The sequence below is a fragment of the Neofelis nebulosa genome, chromosome 11 (assembly GCF_028018385.1).
Source record: "Neofelis nebulosa isolate mNeoNeb1 chromosome 11, mNeoNeb1.pri, whole genome shotgun sequence".
Classification (NCBI taxonomy): Eukaryota; Metazoa; Chordata; class Mammalia; order Carnivora; family Felidae; genus Neofelis; species Neofelis nebulosa.
The window spans coordinates 29,175,768-29,195,127 of record NC_080792.1 but is presented as its reverse complement, the minus strand read 5'-3'; the positions used below and the strand labels follow the sequence as shown (position 1 = coordinate 29,195,127).

General features: G+C 41.5%; 1 protein-coding gene across 3 annotated transcripts in view; it reads left to right on the top strand.

Moving 5' to 3' along the window:
- SETBP1 (SET binding protein 1) overlaps positions 1-15,174 on the top strand; it is a 377,368-nt gene extending 362,194 nt beyond the window's left edge. For all 3 annotated transcript variants that reach the window (XM_058692233.1, XM_058692235.1, XM_058692234.1), the window contains one exon: positions 9,737-15,174. In XM_058692233.1, coding sequence (XP_058548216.1) covers positions 9,737-10,359 — 623 coding nt within the window. In that variant the 3' untranslated portion in view covers positions 10,360-15,174. The remainder of the gene's footprint in view (positions 1-9,736) is intronic.
- Positions 15,175-19,360: the final 4,186 nt, after the last annotated feature.

The following is a 19,360-nucleotide window of genomic DNA, read 5'->3' as shown; positions in this document are numbered from 1 at the left end:
GACTTTAGTCTCTAGGAGCTTATGATGTGAAGTAATCCAGCAAGATATATTAAGCAAGAATCTACTGTGAAAAAGACACTACGCTCTTTGTCACAAGGTGTATGAAGAACACGTGCGGTCTGTCTTTGAGAAGCTTTAATGCTTCTTACGCTGTGCACATGGAAAGTTAAGATCTTCTAGAATTAAATACTGAGTGAATAAACTCTTCAGGGGTTTAGAAACAGAAAGGGCAACTTTAAAGCAGCCCAAATTTTTGATCATGTTGTGATATCACTAACATACTTTTGAACAGTTAATTCCATGTAAACACTATTCAGAATACACACACTCATATTTTAAAATACGAACTTTGGGGGCTTCTGGGTGGCTCAGTCAGTTAAGTGTCCAACTTGCGGCTCAGGTCATGATCTCACCGTTGGTGAGTTGGAGCCCCGTGTTGGGCTCTGTGTTGCCAGCTTAGAGCCTGGAGCCTGCTTCAGATTCTGTGTGTCCCTCTCTCTGCACCCCTTCCCTGCTCACTCTCTGTCTCTCTCTCCCTCTCAAAAGTAAGTAAACATTAAAAAAATTTTTAAATATAAACTTTGAAAGGTTGAGCTAAATCTGAAATCATATTGTTAAAATAATTTTAAATTTCATTTAACTTTGTATTAAGGAAACAAAAATATTTTCACTGCTATCAAAATTTTACACTCATTTTAGTATTAATTTCTAAAAATGTTTTGGAAGGGCCAACTAAATGAGTTTGAATATTTCTTTTTGAAAACCTTGTGTTTGTTTTTTTTAACACTTGTGATAAACCAATTTGAAGTTCTGATTCCAAATTTAGTTTGTTTCAATACTCATTAGTAGATGTTGTAGATTGAAAGGGTATTTCACATAAACATATATCCAAGAAGACAAAGTGCAGCATTTTGCTTAAATCAGAATACGGTAAAACCTTGTTTTTATGAGCATTACAAACCTTGGTTTGTGAGCATAATTTGTACCAGAAACATGCTTGTAATCCAAAGCACTTGTGTATCAAAGCTAATTTAAAGAACCATGGGCTCATGACATTCACCCTCACATTGTACTACTCCTACTGCAAGACATAGCTTGTTTATCAAGTTAAAATGTATTAGAAATGTTTGCTTGTCTTGTGGAACACTCCCAAAACAAGTTACTTACTTGCAGTGCAAGGTTTTATGTACTGTTTTTTTCAGTCCCATCCATCAGTTAAGCAAAGGTGGTTGAAATTGGTCTAACCAACTTCCTTGACAATCAGATGGTCTTGCATATCAAAAGGCATTGCATTGTTTCATGAGTTCAAATCCCTGAAACTCTTCATTTGGAGGTTAACTCTGTTTACAAGATTTTTTAATTTGCAGATCTAAGGAATTTTATAGGTTATAATATATAATTTTCAGTAACAAAATTGCCAGTGGAAACATTTTCAATCAGTTGTCAAAAATGCTGTCTCAAGTATGAGTTTCTTCCTAAAAGCGGTTAAATTATTTCCCATTTTACCCTAAAGAGACATTAAGTTGTTTGTATTTTCCACTGACAGCCCATGGACAGCACAGCAAAGGGGAGAACATTTAGAACCCTTGTCTTTTTATACAAGAAACTGCCAAAATTCGTCTCTGAAAATGGCAACTCTTATATAGTTTGCTAAGAGAAACCAATAAAATTGCACGGCATGTGACATATTTCATGGATATTCCTGATCTTATGACTAAGTAGTTTGATTTTTTTTCTTTTCAAAGATCTTAATTTCCTAAAAAGAACCATAAGGGCTGACCTGTTATAGCATTTTGAATATAGGACGTGCCCTTCCCAAAAGTAAGAAACTGATGGAATGCCCACCAACCCCCTTAAATGAACGTGACCTCTCCCCCTTCTCCTAGGTACCTCCTGCCCAGCGGTGACAGGTGACACATCTGATGTACAGCCCAAATAAGGGCACCACAGTTACCCCAAACATTAAGCATTAGAATGCTTAGCTTAGTTCTTATTTTTTAGATCAAATATAAGTAATATAAATAAAAGCTATTAGTATGTTTTTCTTGTAGCCAAGTAGATAGTCTTGCTTCCTCCATGGGAACATGCACCCCACTAAGAAAGTGGCTGAATTAAGAGGTGATCAGAGCTGGAGAGGCACAGAGGCTATGAGTGATGTGGGCAGAGTTGCAGAGGCAGCAGGACAATGTGAGACAAGTTCCTGGATCCCTAATGCCATTATATAATGTCTCCCAGAAAATGTAGGGGAGGCACCCTGGTGGCCCTTGCTGCTTCAGAGCTCTCCTTGTGAACATGTACATCCCGCTGCTTCATTTTCTCCATCAGCCAAAAGGCCCACTTTGCCTCCAACCCTCACTTGTCCCAGGGAGAATGAGAAATAAGAGCAAAACAAAACCAGGATCCCCACCTTTCCCCCGCTCCCCCAACCACCAAGGCACTGCAGCCAAGACAGGATGTTGCTTTACCTTAAACCCCTAAGTGGGAGCTGCCCTGGAAGAATCAAGCAGGTACTATGTGCTTCACACAAGCCAGTCACATTTTCAGAGAAACCCCAAACTGTATTATGCCTTTAAAAACAGAATGGAGACACCTTTATATCATGACAAATCTCCCACATCTGCTAACCCTTAATTCTAAATTACAGCTTTGAAATTGTAAAGCAGTACTACAGCACTTATGCTGATGACCAACAGCAACTCAGATGTGCCCGCCTTGCAGAAGCCTCACCAACAGAGGCAACTTGCCATCTTTTTTAAAAAGAGCCTTTAAGGCCAGGATTGTATAAGGTTAATTTAAATTCTAGGGAAAAAGGAAGAACGTTTGCATGCCAAGGCAAGTTGCTTCATACATCCCATTAAAAAATAAAAGGCTGCATTAGGAAAACAAGAGATCATTACTGAGTTAAGTACAAAGTACCAAAAAAAAAAAAAAAAGTGCACAATTTCATGGGAGAACATTAAACAAGTGAATTCCCTTGAGCTTGTATTTGCTGACCATGTGTTGCTATATACCAGTTCCATGTGCTACTGTGTGGATGAGCCTGGACTGGGGATCCTGGGAGTACGAAGAAATGACATGGCTTCTGCCTTCGAAGGATCTTAACTTGGATCACCATACAATGTAATTCATACTGCAGCTGTCTGCCTTGATTGAGGGAAAGAGTGTTCCAGCCCTTTCCACCCTGGAAGGCAACTCCAGGCAGTTCATCAGTCCTTCCAGTATTACCTCCCTCCCTGCAGGGATATTTAAACAGCAAGAAATATTCTAACGAATCTAGAAATGAATTTGCTTCCCTTTCTGACACACCCAGAACTTTCTTCTCAAATTAAGATGTGTCTTGCACATGGGCAAAGTATAGTCTCCAAATCATTAGCACCTATTTTGGAGGAACTTTACATATAACTAAGCCTTGTTAGCCTCTCTCTTGCTCACAGTGCCTATCCTACATCTGCAAAGTCAGTGTGCAAAACACAGTGCTAAGTCCAGTCTTTGATTATCATAAAAGACGTGACCAAATCAACAAATGCTGATGAGCCAATCCTCTGATAATGGGAACTAAAAGACAGAAAAGCTACATCTGGGCCCAAAACCAAGTCAACCATTTGCATGACAATTTTAAATACAGAGAAAGGTCTAGAAGATGATTTGCTTTGCAGTTATGAAGACATGAATTTTCATTTTGCCTTGGCCACTCATAATTATTTTTTAAAACTAACAAAGAGCAGGCAAGATATGGGCCCATTATAAGAAGGAGAGCAAATATGGAATCAATCTTTGCCGCAAGAGCCCAGAAATTACTGTCTAATAATGAAACAATTTGAAGACAGAAAAATCTGAAAACATTTAGAGGGACAATGAAATCATAAGCAATAAGGAGAAAGATTTGTGAATATCGAATCCTGCCAAGACCAAAGTCCTCACCCGCCTCCACCACCACTAGGATTTCAAAATAATTTGAAATTATTCCACCTCACATTTGGGAAGCCAACTGATAATGAGAATAGGAAAGAATTACAGCAGTCTTTAAATCTAGAAGGGAATTTTGAGAGTATCTGGTATAACTGCCCAATGTAATAGATGAGGAGAGATCCAGAGAGGCTAAGATGTTCATCCTAGTTCAGATTTGTTTCTAGCTGCCCCTGCAGAGTCCTTCCCACTGCCCTGCCCTCTGCTGCAGTTCTCATGCAGGGGTAACAAACCTGAACTGAAATATTTGGATTATACATATACGGGCAAAATACAATTCAGATGTTCAGTAGATGTGGATACCTCCCCCCCACCTCCAAAGTTTACAATGTAAAAAAGAAAGAGGCATATTAAGTCTTAGCCCCTGATGGCATCAATGGAGATTGGGCCCTGATATGTTTATTCAGTTGGTCACAGCATAAAAGCCAGAGCACTTAATCATTCTCCCAGCCCATTAAGCCAGGAGGGTAGCTACCAGCAGGAATTTTCTAGGGTGATGATACATGCCTTTTGCTGAGGACATTTCTTATCTTTCAAAAATTATTTTGGTGACAGAGCCCAAAAGGGTGAAAAACGAGAGCACCCTACAGTCCTAAGATGTAAAGAAAGATGTTTTATTGCCACTTGCCATGTATATGTTTTCAACCAGGTATTATGGAATTATCAAGTATATACCAAAGTAGGCAGAATAGCATAATAAACCGCAGTGTACCCATCACCCAGCTTCAGTAATATTAACTCAAGAGTCAATCCTATTTCATCAGTACTTCTACTTATCTCCTCTATTCCTCATTATTTTGAAGCCAATTCCAGAGGATATCATGTGACTTCATCTATAAATATTTTAGGGGCACCTGGGTGGCTCAGTTGGTTGTGCAACCTACTCTTGATCTCAGCTGAAGTCTTGATCTCAGGGTCATGAATCCAAGCCCCACATTGGGTTCCACGCTGGACGTGAAGCCTACTTTAAAAAAAAAAAAATAGCAAGTATTTCTAAAAGCTTAGTACTTTAAAACATTGTCATAATGCAGTTATCACACATAAGTAAATAAACAGGAATTAAATAATAGCATGCAATGCCCAGACACTATTCAAATGTCCATGAATTCATGAAATAAGATCTCTTTTGACAGTTTGTTTAAACTGGCAGCAAAATATGGTCATTTTATCTCTTACATCTCTTTTAATTTACAGTCCCACCACCTTCCCTGCCTTTCTCTACTTGCATCTTATTTGTCAAAGGCACCAGGTGGTTTGCCCAGAGTTTCCCACAGTCTGTATTTTACTGAATGAACCCAGTGTATTTCATGGTGGTTAGGACTAGAACTGAGCTGCCCAGTACAGTAGCCACCAGCCACATGGAGCTATTTAAATTTAAGTCAAATTAAAAATGTAGTTTCTCAGTCACGCTAGCCACATTTCAAGCGCTTAGTAGCCACATGTGTCTAAGGACTACCAAATGGGACAGCACAGATATAGAACATTTCCACCATGGCAGAAAACCCTACTGGATGGTACTCCTCTAGAAGCTTATGCGGTATGAAGTAGCTTTGGAGAGGAGAGTGAAATCTCATCCACCTAATCCTTAGCTCACAATTGAGCTTCCACATTGTTGTCACTTTAAACCTCCACATTTGCACACAGAAAATGAAATAAAAATTCAAGGGATCTGGGGTGCCTGGGTGGCTCAGTCGGTTAAGCAGCCGACTTCGGCTCAGGTCATGATCTCGCGGTCCGTGAGTTCGAGCCCCGCATCGGGCTCTGTGCTGACCGCTCAGAGTCTGGAGCCTGTTTCAGATTCTGTGTCTCCCTTTCTCTGACCCTCCCCCGTTCATGCTCTGTCTCCCTCTGTCTCAAAAATAAATAAACGTTAAAAAAAAATTAAAAAAAAAATCAAGGGATCTGTGTGTTTTTACACTTTTTCAAATGGTATATTTGCAAGTACTTGTATTCACTTTTGTTACCAACTTTGTTTTGTTTTTAGATTTAACCATGTTGATATATGTTGCTTATTCCTTTCAACAGATCTATACTATTGTTTGCGGATTAAACCAATAGATTAAGTCTATCTATTGTAACGGATTATCTCCTTAACATTTAGACTGTTTTCAGTCTTCTGGGCTTCAGGGAACATCCTTGCACATCCTTAGCCTCCCACTACAGATAAGTAAAGGAGCCAACCTGGACACAGGTTCTCTGGGGCACTGAGCAAGCCCATCTTCAGTGCTAGTGGTCAGTGCCCAGCTGCTCACCAATATGATTAGTTGAGTTTACACTCTTACCAACAGTGTACAAGGACCCCCACTTCCTTACAGTACCACCAACATTAGGTAGTTTCAGCTCTGTAATTTTTACTAATATGGGTTCATGCATATGCAGTAAAAATATAAATAAAAGCATGGAAAAGGAAAGGACTGGAATGGAATTGAGAGGGGAGTCTGACTTAGCTGAATCTATAATATTTTCTTTCTTTAAAAAAATAATGTATAGGGAGCACCTGGTTGGCTCAGCATCTGACTTTGGCTCAGGTCATGATCTCGTGGTTCATGGGTTCGAGACCCACGTCAGGTTCTGTGCTGACAGCTCAGAGCCTGGAGCCTGCTTCAGATTCTGTGTCTCCCTGTCTCTCTGCCCCTCCCCCACTTGTGCTCTCTCAGTCTCTCAAAAACAAATAAACTGTTAAAAAAATATAATAGGGGCACCTGGGTGGCTCAGTCGGTTAAGCAGCCGACTTCGGCTCAGGTCATGATCTCACAGTCAGTGAGTTCGAGCCCCACATCGGGCTCTGTGCTGACCGCTCAGAGCCTGGAGCCTGTTTCAGATTCTGTGTCTCCCTCTCTCTGACCCTCCCCCATTCATGCTCTGTCTCCCTCTGTCTCAAAAATAAATAAACGTTAAAAAAAAAATTTAAAAAAAAAATATAATAATGTATAGGGGCACCTGGGTGGCTTAGTCGGTTAAGTGTCCAGCTTCAGCTCATGTCATGATCTCAAGGTTCGTGAGTTCAAGCCCCATATTGGGCTCTGTGCTGACAGCTCAGAGCCTGAAGCCTACTTCAGATTCTGTGTCTCCCTCTCTCTCTGCCTCTCCCTGCTCGCACTCTGTCTCCCTCTTTCTCAAAAATAAATAAACATTAAAATATATATGGCAAAACTTAACATTTATTAAATGTGAACAGTGGGTACAAAGGAATTGGTTATGATATTTTTAGTAAAGGTATGTTTACATGACTCAGAATTAACTTATTTCATAATCATTTTTTCAGTACAAGGGCTTAATAACATATTATGCAGCATACAATGAATTACTGAGTACGGTATTATCTACCAGGTTCCTTTTGTTTGTTTTTTGTCACTTCATGCTAAAAAGAAAACACTGAGAGAAACAAAACCAATGCTTGTATTTCTCCCAAATGACCTGCAGTTCATGGAGTTTTCCAGTCAATCTTTAGTCAGTCAGATGTTGACAACTAATTTCCTAAATGTTTTACTTTCTACCTATATATGCTGTATTATATACTACACAGCGTTTTCTTTCCCCCAAAGATGATACAAAGAAAGGGTTAACTTCACATGAAACTTGTACTTGGAATAATGCCAAAGGTTTTGTGGAGTCTTTCTGACTTCTTCTCAATACTCATGAACTTTGTGGACAAGATAGATCACCTGGCTCGGACATGGAGACCTGCTAGCTCCTACCGTCCCTATTTTTGTAGTGGATGCTTTAGAAATCCAAACTTGAACTCCTTTAGAGAAGACTCTGACTACAAGGCACAATGATTAGTGTGATTCATCAGTCCAAAAACAATTTTTAAATCCTGTCCATGGACAAGGCACCACGCTATGCTCTGTGAGGGACATAAAGATGGACAAAAATTGATCCCTGCGTCTGAGAACTTACAATTGAGCAACGCTTTTCTTTCACAACACTAACTACAAACATTTTATTTTTGTACTCAGAAGCTCACTCTGGCTTTGTTCTATTTTGATCTTTATAACTTATTTTAAAGATTGTTCAGTAGTTATTCATTGCTCAGTAAGTCTTACAATGACCTTGGGCCAAAAGCAGTAACATTTTGACCTGTCCTATGGAACTCAGAGATTCCCACTCCATAAAGCTAGTGGCGTAAATAACTTCAAATAATACCCTCCTGGAGTTCAGTGCCAGCCACAGCATGAAAGAGAAATGGGGTGAAGCAGGGAAAGGAATAAAGTGGGAGTGCCCAAGAATAAGTGAGAATGATATCCATTTTTTCAGCATTTTTCCCTCATTTCCCTTAATTATTTTTTTAGAGAGAGAGAGAAAGAGAGTACACGTGAGCAGGGAAGAGGGGCAAAAGGAGAGGGAGAGAGAATCTTAAGCAGGCTCCATGCTTGGCACAGAGCCCAATGCAGGGGCTCAATCCTACGACCCTTGGATCGTGACCTGAGCCAAAATCAAGAGTCAGATGCTCAACCAACTGAGCCACCCAGGTGCCCCCTCTCCTTATTTCCTTAGGACACAGTTGAAAAACATGGGATAACACAAGAAACTATGATGCTAAAACCATAATACATGGTCCTGTAATGTTTAGTAGGGTCAGCATCTTCTCCATAGGCATCTTTGGGGTTGAGCATCTAGGGTATATCACAGCAGCAAAAAACTAAGTGAGGACACACTTCTTATGTTCATAAAAAGGGAGGGGACGGTGTGAAGATGGGGCAGAAGAGTATGTGTGAGTGCCTGAGTTTGTGTGTGTACACATGGACGTACATGCATGCCTGCTCATGAACAGCACAGGGAGAAAGAACAACCTAAAGGAGGAAAGGTCTGCTACGTCTTGAAGCCATTCACACTTTACAGTGTCCGAACTTCAAAACAAAGCAGTTCTGAAGGCTATTTAGCGGTAGCAGTACCTGACTTCTGGAGATTAGAGGTTTGACTCATACAGTACAGGTCCATCTGGCCACCAGGACCTGAAAGGAGCTCTTTACAAACAACACAGCCAAGTAGTGGAATAGTGGGAGTGATTCAGAAACACCCGGCTGGTTTCCCTTGAGGTTTTTGAAGGATGAATTGGTTAAGAAGGACTTGGTCAACTGGACACTATCAGGCAACTAGACAAGTCTAGAACATTGGCAGGGCAGGAGCAGGGGGAAGAATCAGAGAGATGGTGTCCCAGAAAATAATCCCCCCTTCTGTCAGTAGAGGAGGGTTAGAAATAAATAGTCACACTTACATACATGCTCCCCATGAGGTCAAGGCATCTCTTTTTTGAGGTTGATAGTACATGTGAACGATCCAGATTGCTTGTTATAAAGGACTGTCATTTTTTTTCATTCAACATCTTCTACAAAAAGAAAAAGCATAACCTAATCCTAAATTGAATCACATCAAATGTCAAAGGGCTAAATAAAAAATAAAAGTTATAATAGGAACAGGTAATGGGAATATTGATTCTGACATTCACTCCCAGGGTAGATCTTCCTACATGGAGTAAGCCTGTTCCTAAATCCTAAAAATGGGGAACAAGAGCATTCCACAGAATTGTTGTAAACAAGACATAGTATAAACAGAATTGCTGTGTGCACAGAAGATAGCCAACCAATGTTTATTTGTACTATTTTCAGTTTCCATCAAGGAAAAGGAAGACTAGATACTGGGTCACATCCATAGCATCGCTCCTCCAGAATCTTCCTGGAGGCCAAATATAATGCCAGTTGTCAGTGCGATAGCTGGGTTTAGGGCAGCTTGCCTCTGGTGCTCAATCTTCTCTCTTCCCCTCCTGCAGCCAGCTCCTCCCTGAAGAAGCGATTCAAGCGGCGGGAGATCGAGGCCATCCAGTGCGAGGTGCGCAAGATGTGCAACTACACGAAGATCCTGTCCACCAAGAAGAACCTGGACCACGTGAACAAGATCCTGAAGGCCAAGCGGCTGCAGAGACAATCAAAGACAGGCAACAACTTCGTCAAGAAGAGGAGAGGGCGTCCCCGAAAGCAGCCCACCCAGTTCGATGAGGACTCCAGAGACCAAATGCCGGTGCTGGAAAAATGCATCGACCTTCCCAGCAAGAGGGGGCAGAAGCCGAGCCTGAGCCCGCTCGTCTTGGAGCCGGCCGCCACCCAAGACACCATCATGGCCACCATCGAGGCGGTCATCCACATGGCCCGGGAGGCGCCGCCCCTGCCCCCGCCCCCGCCACCGCCCCTCCCGCCCCCGCCGCCGCCGCCGCCGCCCCCGCCCCCGCCCCTGCCCAAGACCCCCAGAGGAGGAGGGAAGAGGAAACACAAACCTCAGCCTCCTGCCCAGCCCCCGCAGCAGCCGCCCCCACAGCAGCCCCTGCCCCAGGAAGAGGAGGTGAAGGCCAAAAGGCAGAGGAAATCCCGAGGGAGTGAGAGCGATGGCCTTCCCTAGGGTGGGTCTGGGCGTCTGAACCTGGGGCTGGGGGAACTGACACTTGGAAGTGCAGTGAGCCGGGGTGGGGGCGGAATCCCACGCTGCAGGGACACCGATGCCCTTCTCTCCAGAAGCTGGGCAGGCAGAATCGCGCCCGATGACGGGGTTGAGCCATCCGTAGCTCTTGGGAAAGCAAAGCAGGGGGACGCCTTCAACAGAAGCTGGTCTGTGCTTTACAGCAGTTCCAAACCAAGCGGCACTTCAGTATGGCTAGATCCTTTGCAGGCGAGAAGACCCATCGAGGAGGAGAAAGCCGGTGGTGGTGCTCTTTGACAGCCACCGGGCCCTCCTGCATCCAAGGTGCGCCTTTGATTCCATTGCATTTGCTGGCCAGGAAAATTGAAAGGGAAGCACCCTCAATTAGGAAACATTCCAAGGGGAGAAAAGCTGCAAATTTCTCAACTGGCTTTGTTGTAACCCGTTTCCATTTAATTGGTTTTTACTTTTATTTTGGTTTTTCCAAGCTTGGCTAGGCTTTGGGGCACCAACATCATCTTCAGGTGACCTGAATCTTTCCATTAACCATACAGTTTCTCAGATGGATTCGTCATCAGAAGGTGGAATTCTAGTGGTAGGCAACCTTAGACATGGATTCATATTCTTCTGTATGCCTTTGCTATATCACACACTGATACTTAGCATAGTCTGTTCCTACCTTTCCTTTGCCCATTGTACTTTCATATACCTTTTCATTAACTTACTTGCTGCCTTCTTTTCCTTGGTACACACCTAAATAATGTAAACTTTATGTGTGTTGTAATGTTCACCCTTGGCATGCTGTCCCAAGGAACTTGGCTTCGAATCCCAATCATTGTGAAACAGATACTCAGTATTGATAGAGCCTTTTTAATAAGTGATTTAGAGCAGCCAAGGATATGTTGGCCGGGGTGTCAATCAGGTTATTTTTATACTTAAAACATATCAGCAGAGAATAGGCAGAACAAAACGGTTTTAATAACCCACAGCAAATGGAATAACTGACAAATCACCAAAAATTGAAACCCCAGACCCACCAGAAAGACAAATGTCTGGCAATGCCTTGGTATGTGAACCTTCATACAAGTAGCTATCATAGATTGTTGGGAAAAAAAAAAAAAAAAGAAACAAAAAGACAATAGAATAAGTCCATTATCTCTTGATAATTATTTCTTAAAAGCAAATGGGAGTAAGTGTTCTTATCTGAAAAAAAAAAGAAAGAAAGAAAAGTAAATGCTCAAAGGGTATCACCACTCCAATTGTATCAAGCCACCTTGGACAAAGTATCCAAATTGTGGTTGCCTTAATAAACTAAAACATTTTTGTACATAATGTAATTATAAATCTATCAGTCTGCATGGATGCAAACTGTGTGTGACAAATCGTCTTTTAAATGGTCAATTTCAACTGTACATTTCTCATCCAAGTTGTACTCTAGCCATTGGTTTAGCGTGGACAAATACTCCATCTCTATCACCCATTTCCACAGCTCAAGTAAAACATGTTAAGAAGACTCAGAATGAATATGAAGTTATTCCATTGCCGTAGATGTTTTCTAAAAGTCAGATGTGGAAATTTCAAATAAGTATTTTCAATTTTCTCCCTTCCTCCTCCCCTTACCTTCCCCAAGACATCAAACACCTGGCATGGTAGATTATAAAAAGAGAGACACTGAGAGACAGAATTCAATTTTCTAATGGGAATTAGAATATCTGGTTTACCTCCAAATTAAGTTTCTTTACAGGAAGTTGGGACTGGCTGGAAATTGTATTATCACTTCAAAACACAACACTGTTTCCTTAGAGAGAGATGGATTTTTGCTGGGAACACAGGAGAATAAGGGATGGGGTATCTATGGGAGTAAATTTAAAAATCCCAAGTTAATATGCTTGCAAACATCACTGCTCTGTCATGGCACCAACAATGGTTGAAATTACCCACAGAGTCATCCTATTCTGCACTGTCACCTTGGACTTAACATCATTTGCTACCCACTAGGTCAGTCACATTTAATCCTAGCAATATGTAAGTTTAAAGGAATGCATCCTCCTGTACTTTAAAGCTTATATCATAGATACTCCGTTTGTGACCTAGGTGGACCTTTGGCATTTCACAGAAGTTGAACAGCAATATCAAACCAGCCACTTTCAATCTGTCATTCCCAAGCCATGTCTGAGTGGTTCCAAAGTCACCGGAGAGGAAGATTTAAATTAGCCCCGTTCACCCCACCATGGCTATGAAAGAGCAACCATTTTCATTCCAGTTAAACCATAAAGGGGTTTCTCTCCTGCCAGACTTTGAAAATCATTTCCTTCATTCTTTCTTTTGCCCTTCTTCCTTCTGGTGTTGTACCATTTACCCAAACAGGTCTGTGAGTAGACTCAGTCTTCCTGCAGAAGAGAATGAGCTGGCACTCTCTAAGCTTCTTAAAGAAGGACCCAAACTCTAATTGACATTAACTTCTAGTTGGAGAGAAATGTCAAATAACTTAAGGATACATTAGAATTTCCAAACCAGCGTAAGGTATTCCAGGAGGGATACAGCAGGGTTGTAACTACATAAATTCAGTTCTACAGTTGCCATGTGACTTAAATGCAAATCCTCTACATTTATGACCCTAAGAATAGATTAGAAAACCACAGAGGACCCAAACTGAGACATGCTAAATAGCCATTGGAAGGTGGAAGCTAGTCCAGGCACGGTACGGCTTCCTCTCTCCCCTGCCCAGCTCCCCACTCAGTATCATGTTACTTTTTTTTTTTTCTTATACTTTCCATTAACTTAACTCATCTCATTGGTACAACCATTTTCTTATTTTCTAAGTAACCACTTTCCATTAGTCTCTCCTCTCCTGTCCTGGCTCAACACTGGGCCAGCCTAGTTTCACCTCATTGGATACAGAACCAGGATGAGAACTCAGCAATCTTGACCTGGACTGAGGAGTCTCTAGCCAGCCAACACTGCCTTCTGGAGGCTGCATTTTTATTTAGAGAAGATGCCATTTGGTATGCATGGGACTCCATAAACACCTCTAGCAATTATTTCATAAAGAAATCTCTTGGTTCTTTGTTTTTGTTTTTATGGAATACTTTCCTTCAGCAAGCAGGCATGAACCCACTTACAGGGAATCTGATTAGAGGTGAGCAAAGGATGAAATCGAGATGTAAAAGCCTCTTTGAAGGTGATGATGGGTCTCTGATCCACTTCCTAAGTGGCTGAGGAGCCACTTGCTTTTCAATCCCTCATCTCATGTGAAAGAGAAGTTTAACTTCCTCTAATAGCATGGCTCTGGCTACAACCCAAGGAAGACAGGTCAAAAGAAAGGAGAGCATGTCAGGAGCTGGTTTGTGACTTGGCAGGACCGGGACTCAACAGCCACTGACAGCCCAGAGTAGGTGACTAAGGGCTGACAGAGGATTAGCATGTTAACTTGGCTGCTGTTCGGAGTGGGAGGCCATGTTGGATGGCAGTCGGAATTTGTGTTCTGCACAGTGCTGGCTCTATAAATATGATAAGCAAGTGGTGACAGAATTATAGTATAAGGTGATGTACTACATGCACATCATAAAGGATTTGGTTTTAGTACTTTAGTAGAAAATCCCACTCCTACAGCTTATTACCCAACAATATTCAGATAATGAGTTTTTGGAGAATATTTTTTCCCTACCACTAGGAAGATTTACCTGGGAACTGTCTAAAGTCTATACATATATTTCCAAAGCCTTTAAATGCCAACTGTAGCATGGAGAGAGACGGGGTGGCAGAAGCCGAAATGCCTCAAAAGCCATTTAAGTGTTACATTGCAGGATTTTCAGTCTTCTCATTATGTAAAAGTAGATAAATATAGACATTATTCTCAACACTACCCTATAGTATCACAATGGTCCAAATGCCAGAGCTTACAGATAATGTCATCACAGTGCCTAGAAACTCGAACTGTAATATACCGTAGCATTTTCTTGGTGTTTTTTAAAGTTTCTTTCCACAATACAAGGCTCCCTCTGCCTCTTGTTTCTTGGAGAGTTTGCCCCACTAATGAGTCTTCCTTCTGGTGGGACTCAGTCATTGGGGAACAGTCTTAGAAGCACATATCAACCAAGGAAGAAACTTCCTGGATATCTATTGCCCACTTCCCCAGGTATAATAAACACTAAAGGGGGGAAAAATTGAAAAGAGCTGCCACTGGTCAACACAGAAGGGCAGTTCCAACCTAGGTTGGTGTCTTTCTTTTTCTTCCTTTTTTAAAAAATCTATTTCTTAAATAATAATAAATGCACATGATGTGTTAAATATGTATATATATATTTCAAAAGAAAAAATGGGGCACAAGATTGTCTTACAAGTCGTGCTGGCTAATTTTTAGTTTGTATTCATAAGTGGTTTTTAAAAGCCTTTTTTAAAGTGTAATTTGCATGTTCTACTTTGATTGTATGTAAACATATTTTAGAACAAAAAATGTATTTGTATTTTATTGAATATAGAGGCAAGAAAATTGTACATTGTTTGAAATGTTCTTTTTGTAACAGTTTTTATTCATAAAGCATTTTTGTACATTTAAAATGAACACGGACTTGCTGTTATTTGAGGCGTAGATACATCTGGCATGCTTTACTGTCATGCTCCTCCATGGTCTTAGATGTTGGGTTTTAAACATTTTTTCTAAAAGAAAGCTCAGTCTTTTTCGCTACCAGATCAGGTTAGCACAGTATAGAGCACTTAACTATTAAAAAAAAAAAAAGTTAATCCTATTCATATGTTATTCATTGTGTGAAATTAAAGACATTCAATTCAGTCTAACATGAGTTGTGAATTCTTTTGTTTTATTTTCCATCTGGTTCACATCACTAAGGAGTTTAATAGTATTTGGGGGGTCTTTGCTCACACCAACTGGATATAGAATCATTGAGAAAATTCTAACCAAACTTCTGCCTTTTGTAGGAATCTGGGAAGTACATCTTGGGCAAGATTTGAGTCTGATTTACTGGGTTACTGTTCAGAATATATTACACCTGGATGTAAAGCCAAGGGCTAGATTCAAAGAACCAGTCAGACCTCTGCTGAAAGCAATCAAAGTATGTTGGATAATGTTGGAGACCCATCCTGTCCTAAATTTTTACAACATTATGGATGGGGATTAAGCTTTCTTACTAAATATCCCATGATGTCAGATATCTCAAGGATAGATCCCAGCTGGATTTAAAGTTTGGAGTGATAGGAAAGGGCACTTAATCAACCGTAGACAGTTATGGATCACCTAGCCAAAGTCTACCAGTCTGAACAAGACCCTGAGGACAAGGGCCAGGAGTAAGAAGTCCTTGCTCTGGAGGAATGTACAAGGCCTGTGTTTGAAAAATGAGCTAGCAGTTCCGAATGTGGCAAGTGGTAAGAGTGATGGGGCCTCCGAAAAAGCGAGGAGCCCCCACGCTGGCACTTTCTTCTCTTCCAACTCTGTTCCAATTTTGCTTTTAGAGTCAAGTTGGTTTATAAAGCCCTTTTAAAGTATAATTTGCACATTGTACATTGAGAATATGTAAACATACACATATTTATGTATTTTTCACTCTCTTTCTTTATGCAGTGTTCCAGAGTACTTCTTTCCAAATCCAACAAGGTATGTAGGAAGTGTCAGGAGCAGCTCTCATCCCTATCAATCCGTCCCGCCGTGACATTTATTAGGACTTTCGGTATGTGGAGCACCCACAGTGGAATAACGGAAGTCTGGTGGAATGAATGGAAGTCTTCAGGAGTAGATTATTAGGGAAGCCTCAGGATGGTCAGAGCACTAGTGCTTTGGGTAGCCTCCTGAGACTCAGAGAATTTAGTCAGCACTTCTAACAAAGTAGAATTTGCCCTCTTTTCCCTCTCTGCCAACTATCTTGCACTGAACCAGGAAAATTTAAAGCATTATATAGTCCTCTTTCTAACTTGGGTTCATTAGGCTGGTGGTATTTCTGAAATCAGCAATGACTTCCCAGAGTGCCCCTAATCTCTTCCCGACAGCAGGGACAAAGCAGTTGCCTTGGAATGGATTGGCCCATCTTTGGGGGTTTTAATCAGCCCACAGAATAAAATGTGCTGACAATGATTCTTGGGAAAGTCAGATGTGTTCACACTTGGGGCTGGTATGAACCTCAGTCTACAAATAGATGGGTGGAAGGAATATACATTTTTAAATTTCTCTGCAGCTCAACATTATTAATTTTTAAGCCCCCATTCCACCAGCATAGCAGAACCTTAGTTACAGACCTAAGGGTCCCTCTTCTAACCTAGAGGGAAAGAAAGGAACGGTCGCTATGAAAACCTTGCTCCAACTTCCTTCCAAATTGTTTCTCTGTGCCCCAAGTTCTTTCTATTTTCCTAGTTTCCAGGCATTTGAAACTGAAAAGCCAGGGAAAAAAGTCTTTTTAATTTTGGTCTCCCCTTTGCTTTCTGCTGTCAGATACATGCCCTGAGGGAATGAGCACAAACCAGCCTAGTTGCCTGTATGGGGGGAGGACACCAGTAGCAGAGCGAGGATATTGGAAATCAGTTACGACTTCAAAAAATTTAACCTGTCACACACGTGATCGGGAGTGAGGACAATGGGATATGAAAAGCTAAAGGATTTGCCCAAGGTCATAGAAAGCTCTTTATAGGTCATATGAGATAATGACTGGGTGTGAAAGGGATTGAGAAGGAGGCAGACAGTGGTGTGCACTTCCATTGTTACTACTAATGCTTTCACTTGTATGGGAAAAGCCCGTATCTGGGGTTTTAATTGTTAGACGGTGGTGGCGGTACACTTCCCTAAAGTGTCACAAGGGCTTTTGTTTACAGAATTAATTAAAGAGAAGACTAGTTCAAAGTGTAATTGACATTTATACATGCTAAAATTGGAAAGTAACAAATTAGAAATAGTAAAACCTCAAAAGAGTTAGAAATCACACATATTCTTTTCATTATTAAGCTTGATATTTTAAAATGTAATTCTGCTTTTAGTGAATAGAGCAGTAACATAAGAGTCAAGAGACCTGGGACATATTTCTGCTTGGTCACTAAGGAATTTTATGCCCAGGTGCAAAACTTATTGGCATTTCACTTGCTTACTCTCAAATGGGAGGTTAAACTATCAAGGACATCTGCAGTGCCTTCCAAGTCTAAAGTCTCCAATGCTGTCATTTTGTGCCTTCCAAACAGCTCCCACCTTTATTTTCCATTTTTACCCCCACCATTGTGTAATGGTCATATGTCGGGGTCATCACCTCAACATAGTCTATTCTAGGCTAATCTGATTGAAGGGCATGAGGTATCAAAGAAATTAGTGAAAAAAAAAAGTAGAATCAGGAGGACATATAATCACGATTTTTTCTTTCTTTCTTTCGTAATTCCTTCCCTATACACAGTGCCAAGCATCAAAAATGTAAGGATGAGCAAGGAAGACAAGGTCTCGCTGAGCTTTATTTAAGCAAATCCAGATCGTGAACTTCCTGCTCCCATTCTCTGCCTGTCCAACTTCTCGACTTTTTATTTATTTTTATTCCTTTCTAATTTAAATTCAAGTTAGTTAACATACGGTGTAGTCTTGGCTTCAGGAGTAGAACCCAGTGATTCATCTCTTTCCTTGTCTTTTAAAGTTCAATTGAAACCACACCTCCTCTGGGAAGTCTCATGGCCACAACCCACAAACTGTAAAACCACTCTTTGGGTTACTGTTCTTAATAATATCGAATGTGACAGAGTATAATCCTAAGCCAGGGCTGCCATGTCAGGTTGGGCAGGTTGTTCCCTGCACAAGCAAACCTGGCTGAGAAAGGAAGTGGGGGCTGAAATCCATCCTGCACATTCCTTGTCAAGCTGTGCACCCTCGGTGTGGCATCTGCACCCCAGATCGACATCTCTTTCTCATTCTCACAAAAGTGATTTTGTGAAAACAAAAACTTAAAAAGAAATTCGAGCTCTGTATATCTCTGGAAGGTAGACATGATCTCTGTTGCTCCTTCTCAGACCATCTATGCTGCCCTTGCCCCTGAGACCCCCAAGACCAGTCTCCCAAGATTTCCCCCTGTACTCCAGAAGACCCTAAATCCATCCCCAAACTAAACAATTGGAAGAAAACAGTGAAACCAGATGTGATGGTTAATTTTATGTGTCAGCTTGACTGGCCACAGCTTGACTGGCCTAGATGAAACATTGCTTTCGAGTGTGTCTGTGAGGGTGTTTCCAGGTGAGATTAGTGTTTGAATCAGTCGACTGAGTTAAGTGGATGGCCCTCCCAGGTATGGGTGGGCCTCATCCGGTGCCTCCAGGGCCTGAATAGAACAAGAGGAGGAGGAGGAAGGGGGAATTCACCCCTTTTTTTCCTGACTCACTGCTGAGGTGAACACCTCAGTGCGTATCTTCTGCGGTCAGAGGATGGGGATGCACACCATCAGCTGCCCTGATTCTCAGGCCTTCGAATGTGGACTGCATTATACCACTGGCTCTCCTGGGCCTCCACCTTGCAGACAGCAGACTGTGGGACTCCCCTGCCTCCATTACCATGTAAGCCAATTCCTATAATAAATCAATTTCTCTCTCTCTCCCTGTGTCTATATATAAATATAATCTCCTATCGGTTCTATTCCTCCTGTGCAGAACCCTGACTAATATACCAGACAACAGCTTTGTGCAAACATGTCAGGTGGTTTCCGAGTCACATCCCCATGAATATAATTTGCTAAACTAGTAGACGTCTGATGTCTCAGAAGGTTTCTAATATGCCAAAGACTTTTGGAACTTTTATTTGGAAAGAATTTTAGATTCAGGGGAGGATGCTCAGAAATACGTCCGGTGCAACCCACCCCCCACCCCACGTGAACATGCCATGTAGCCACAGTTCAATAACAAAGCCAAGAAACTAACATTGGCACAATTAGCAGAGCTCATTCAGATGTCACCAATTATGCACGAACTCGCGTGTGCTTGTGTGCGCGCACAGATCTCTGCAGTGTTATCACATGTACAG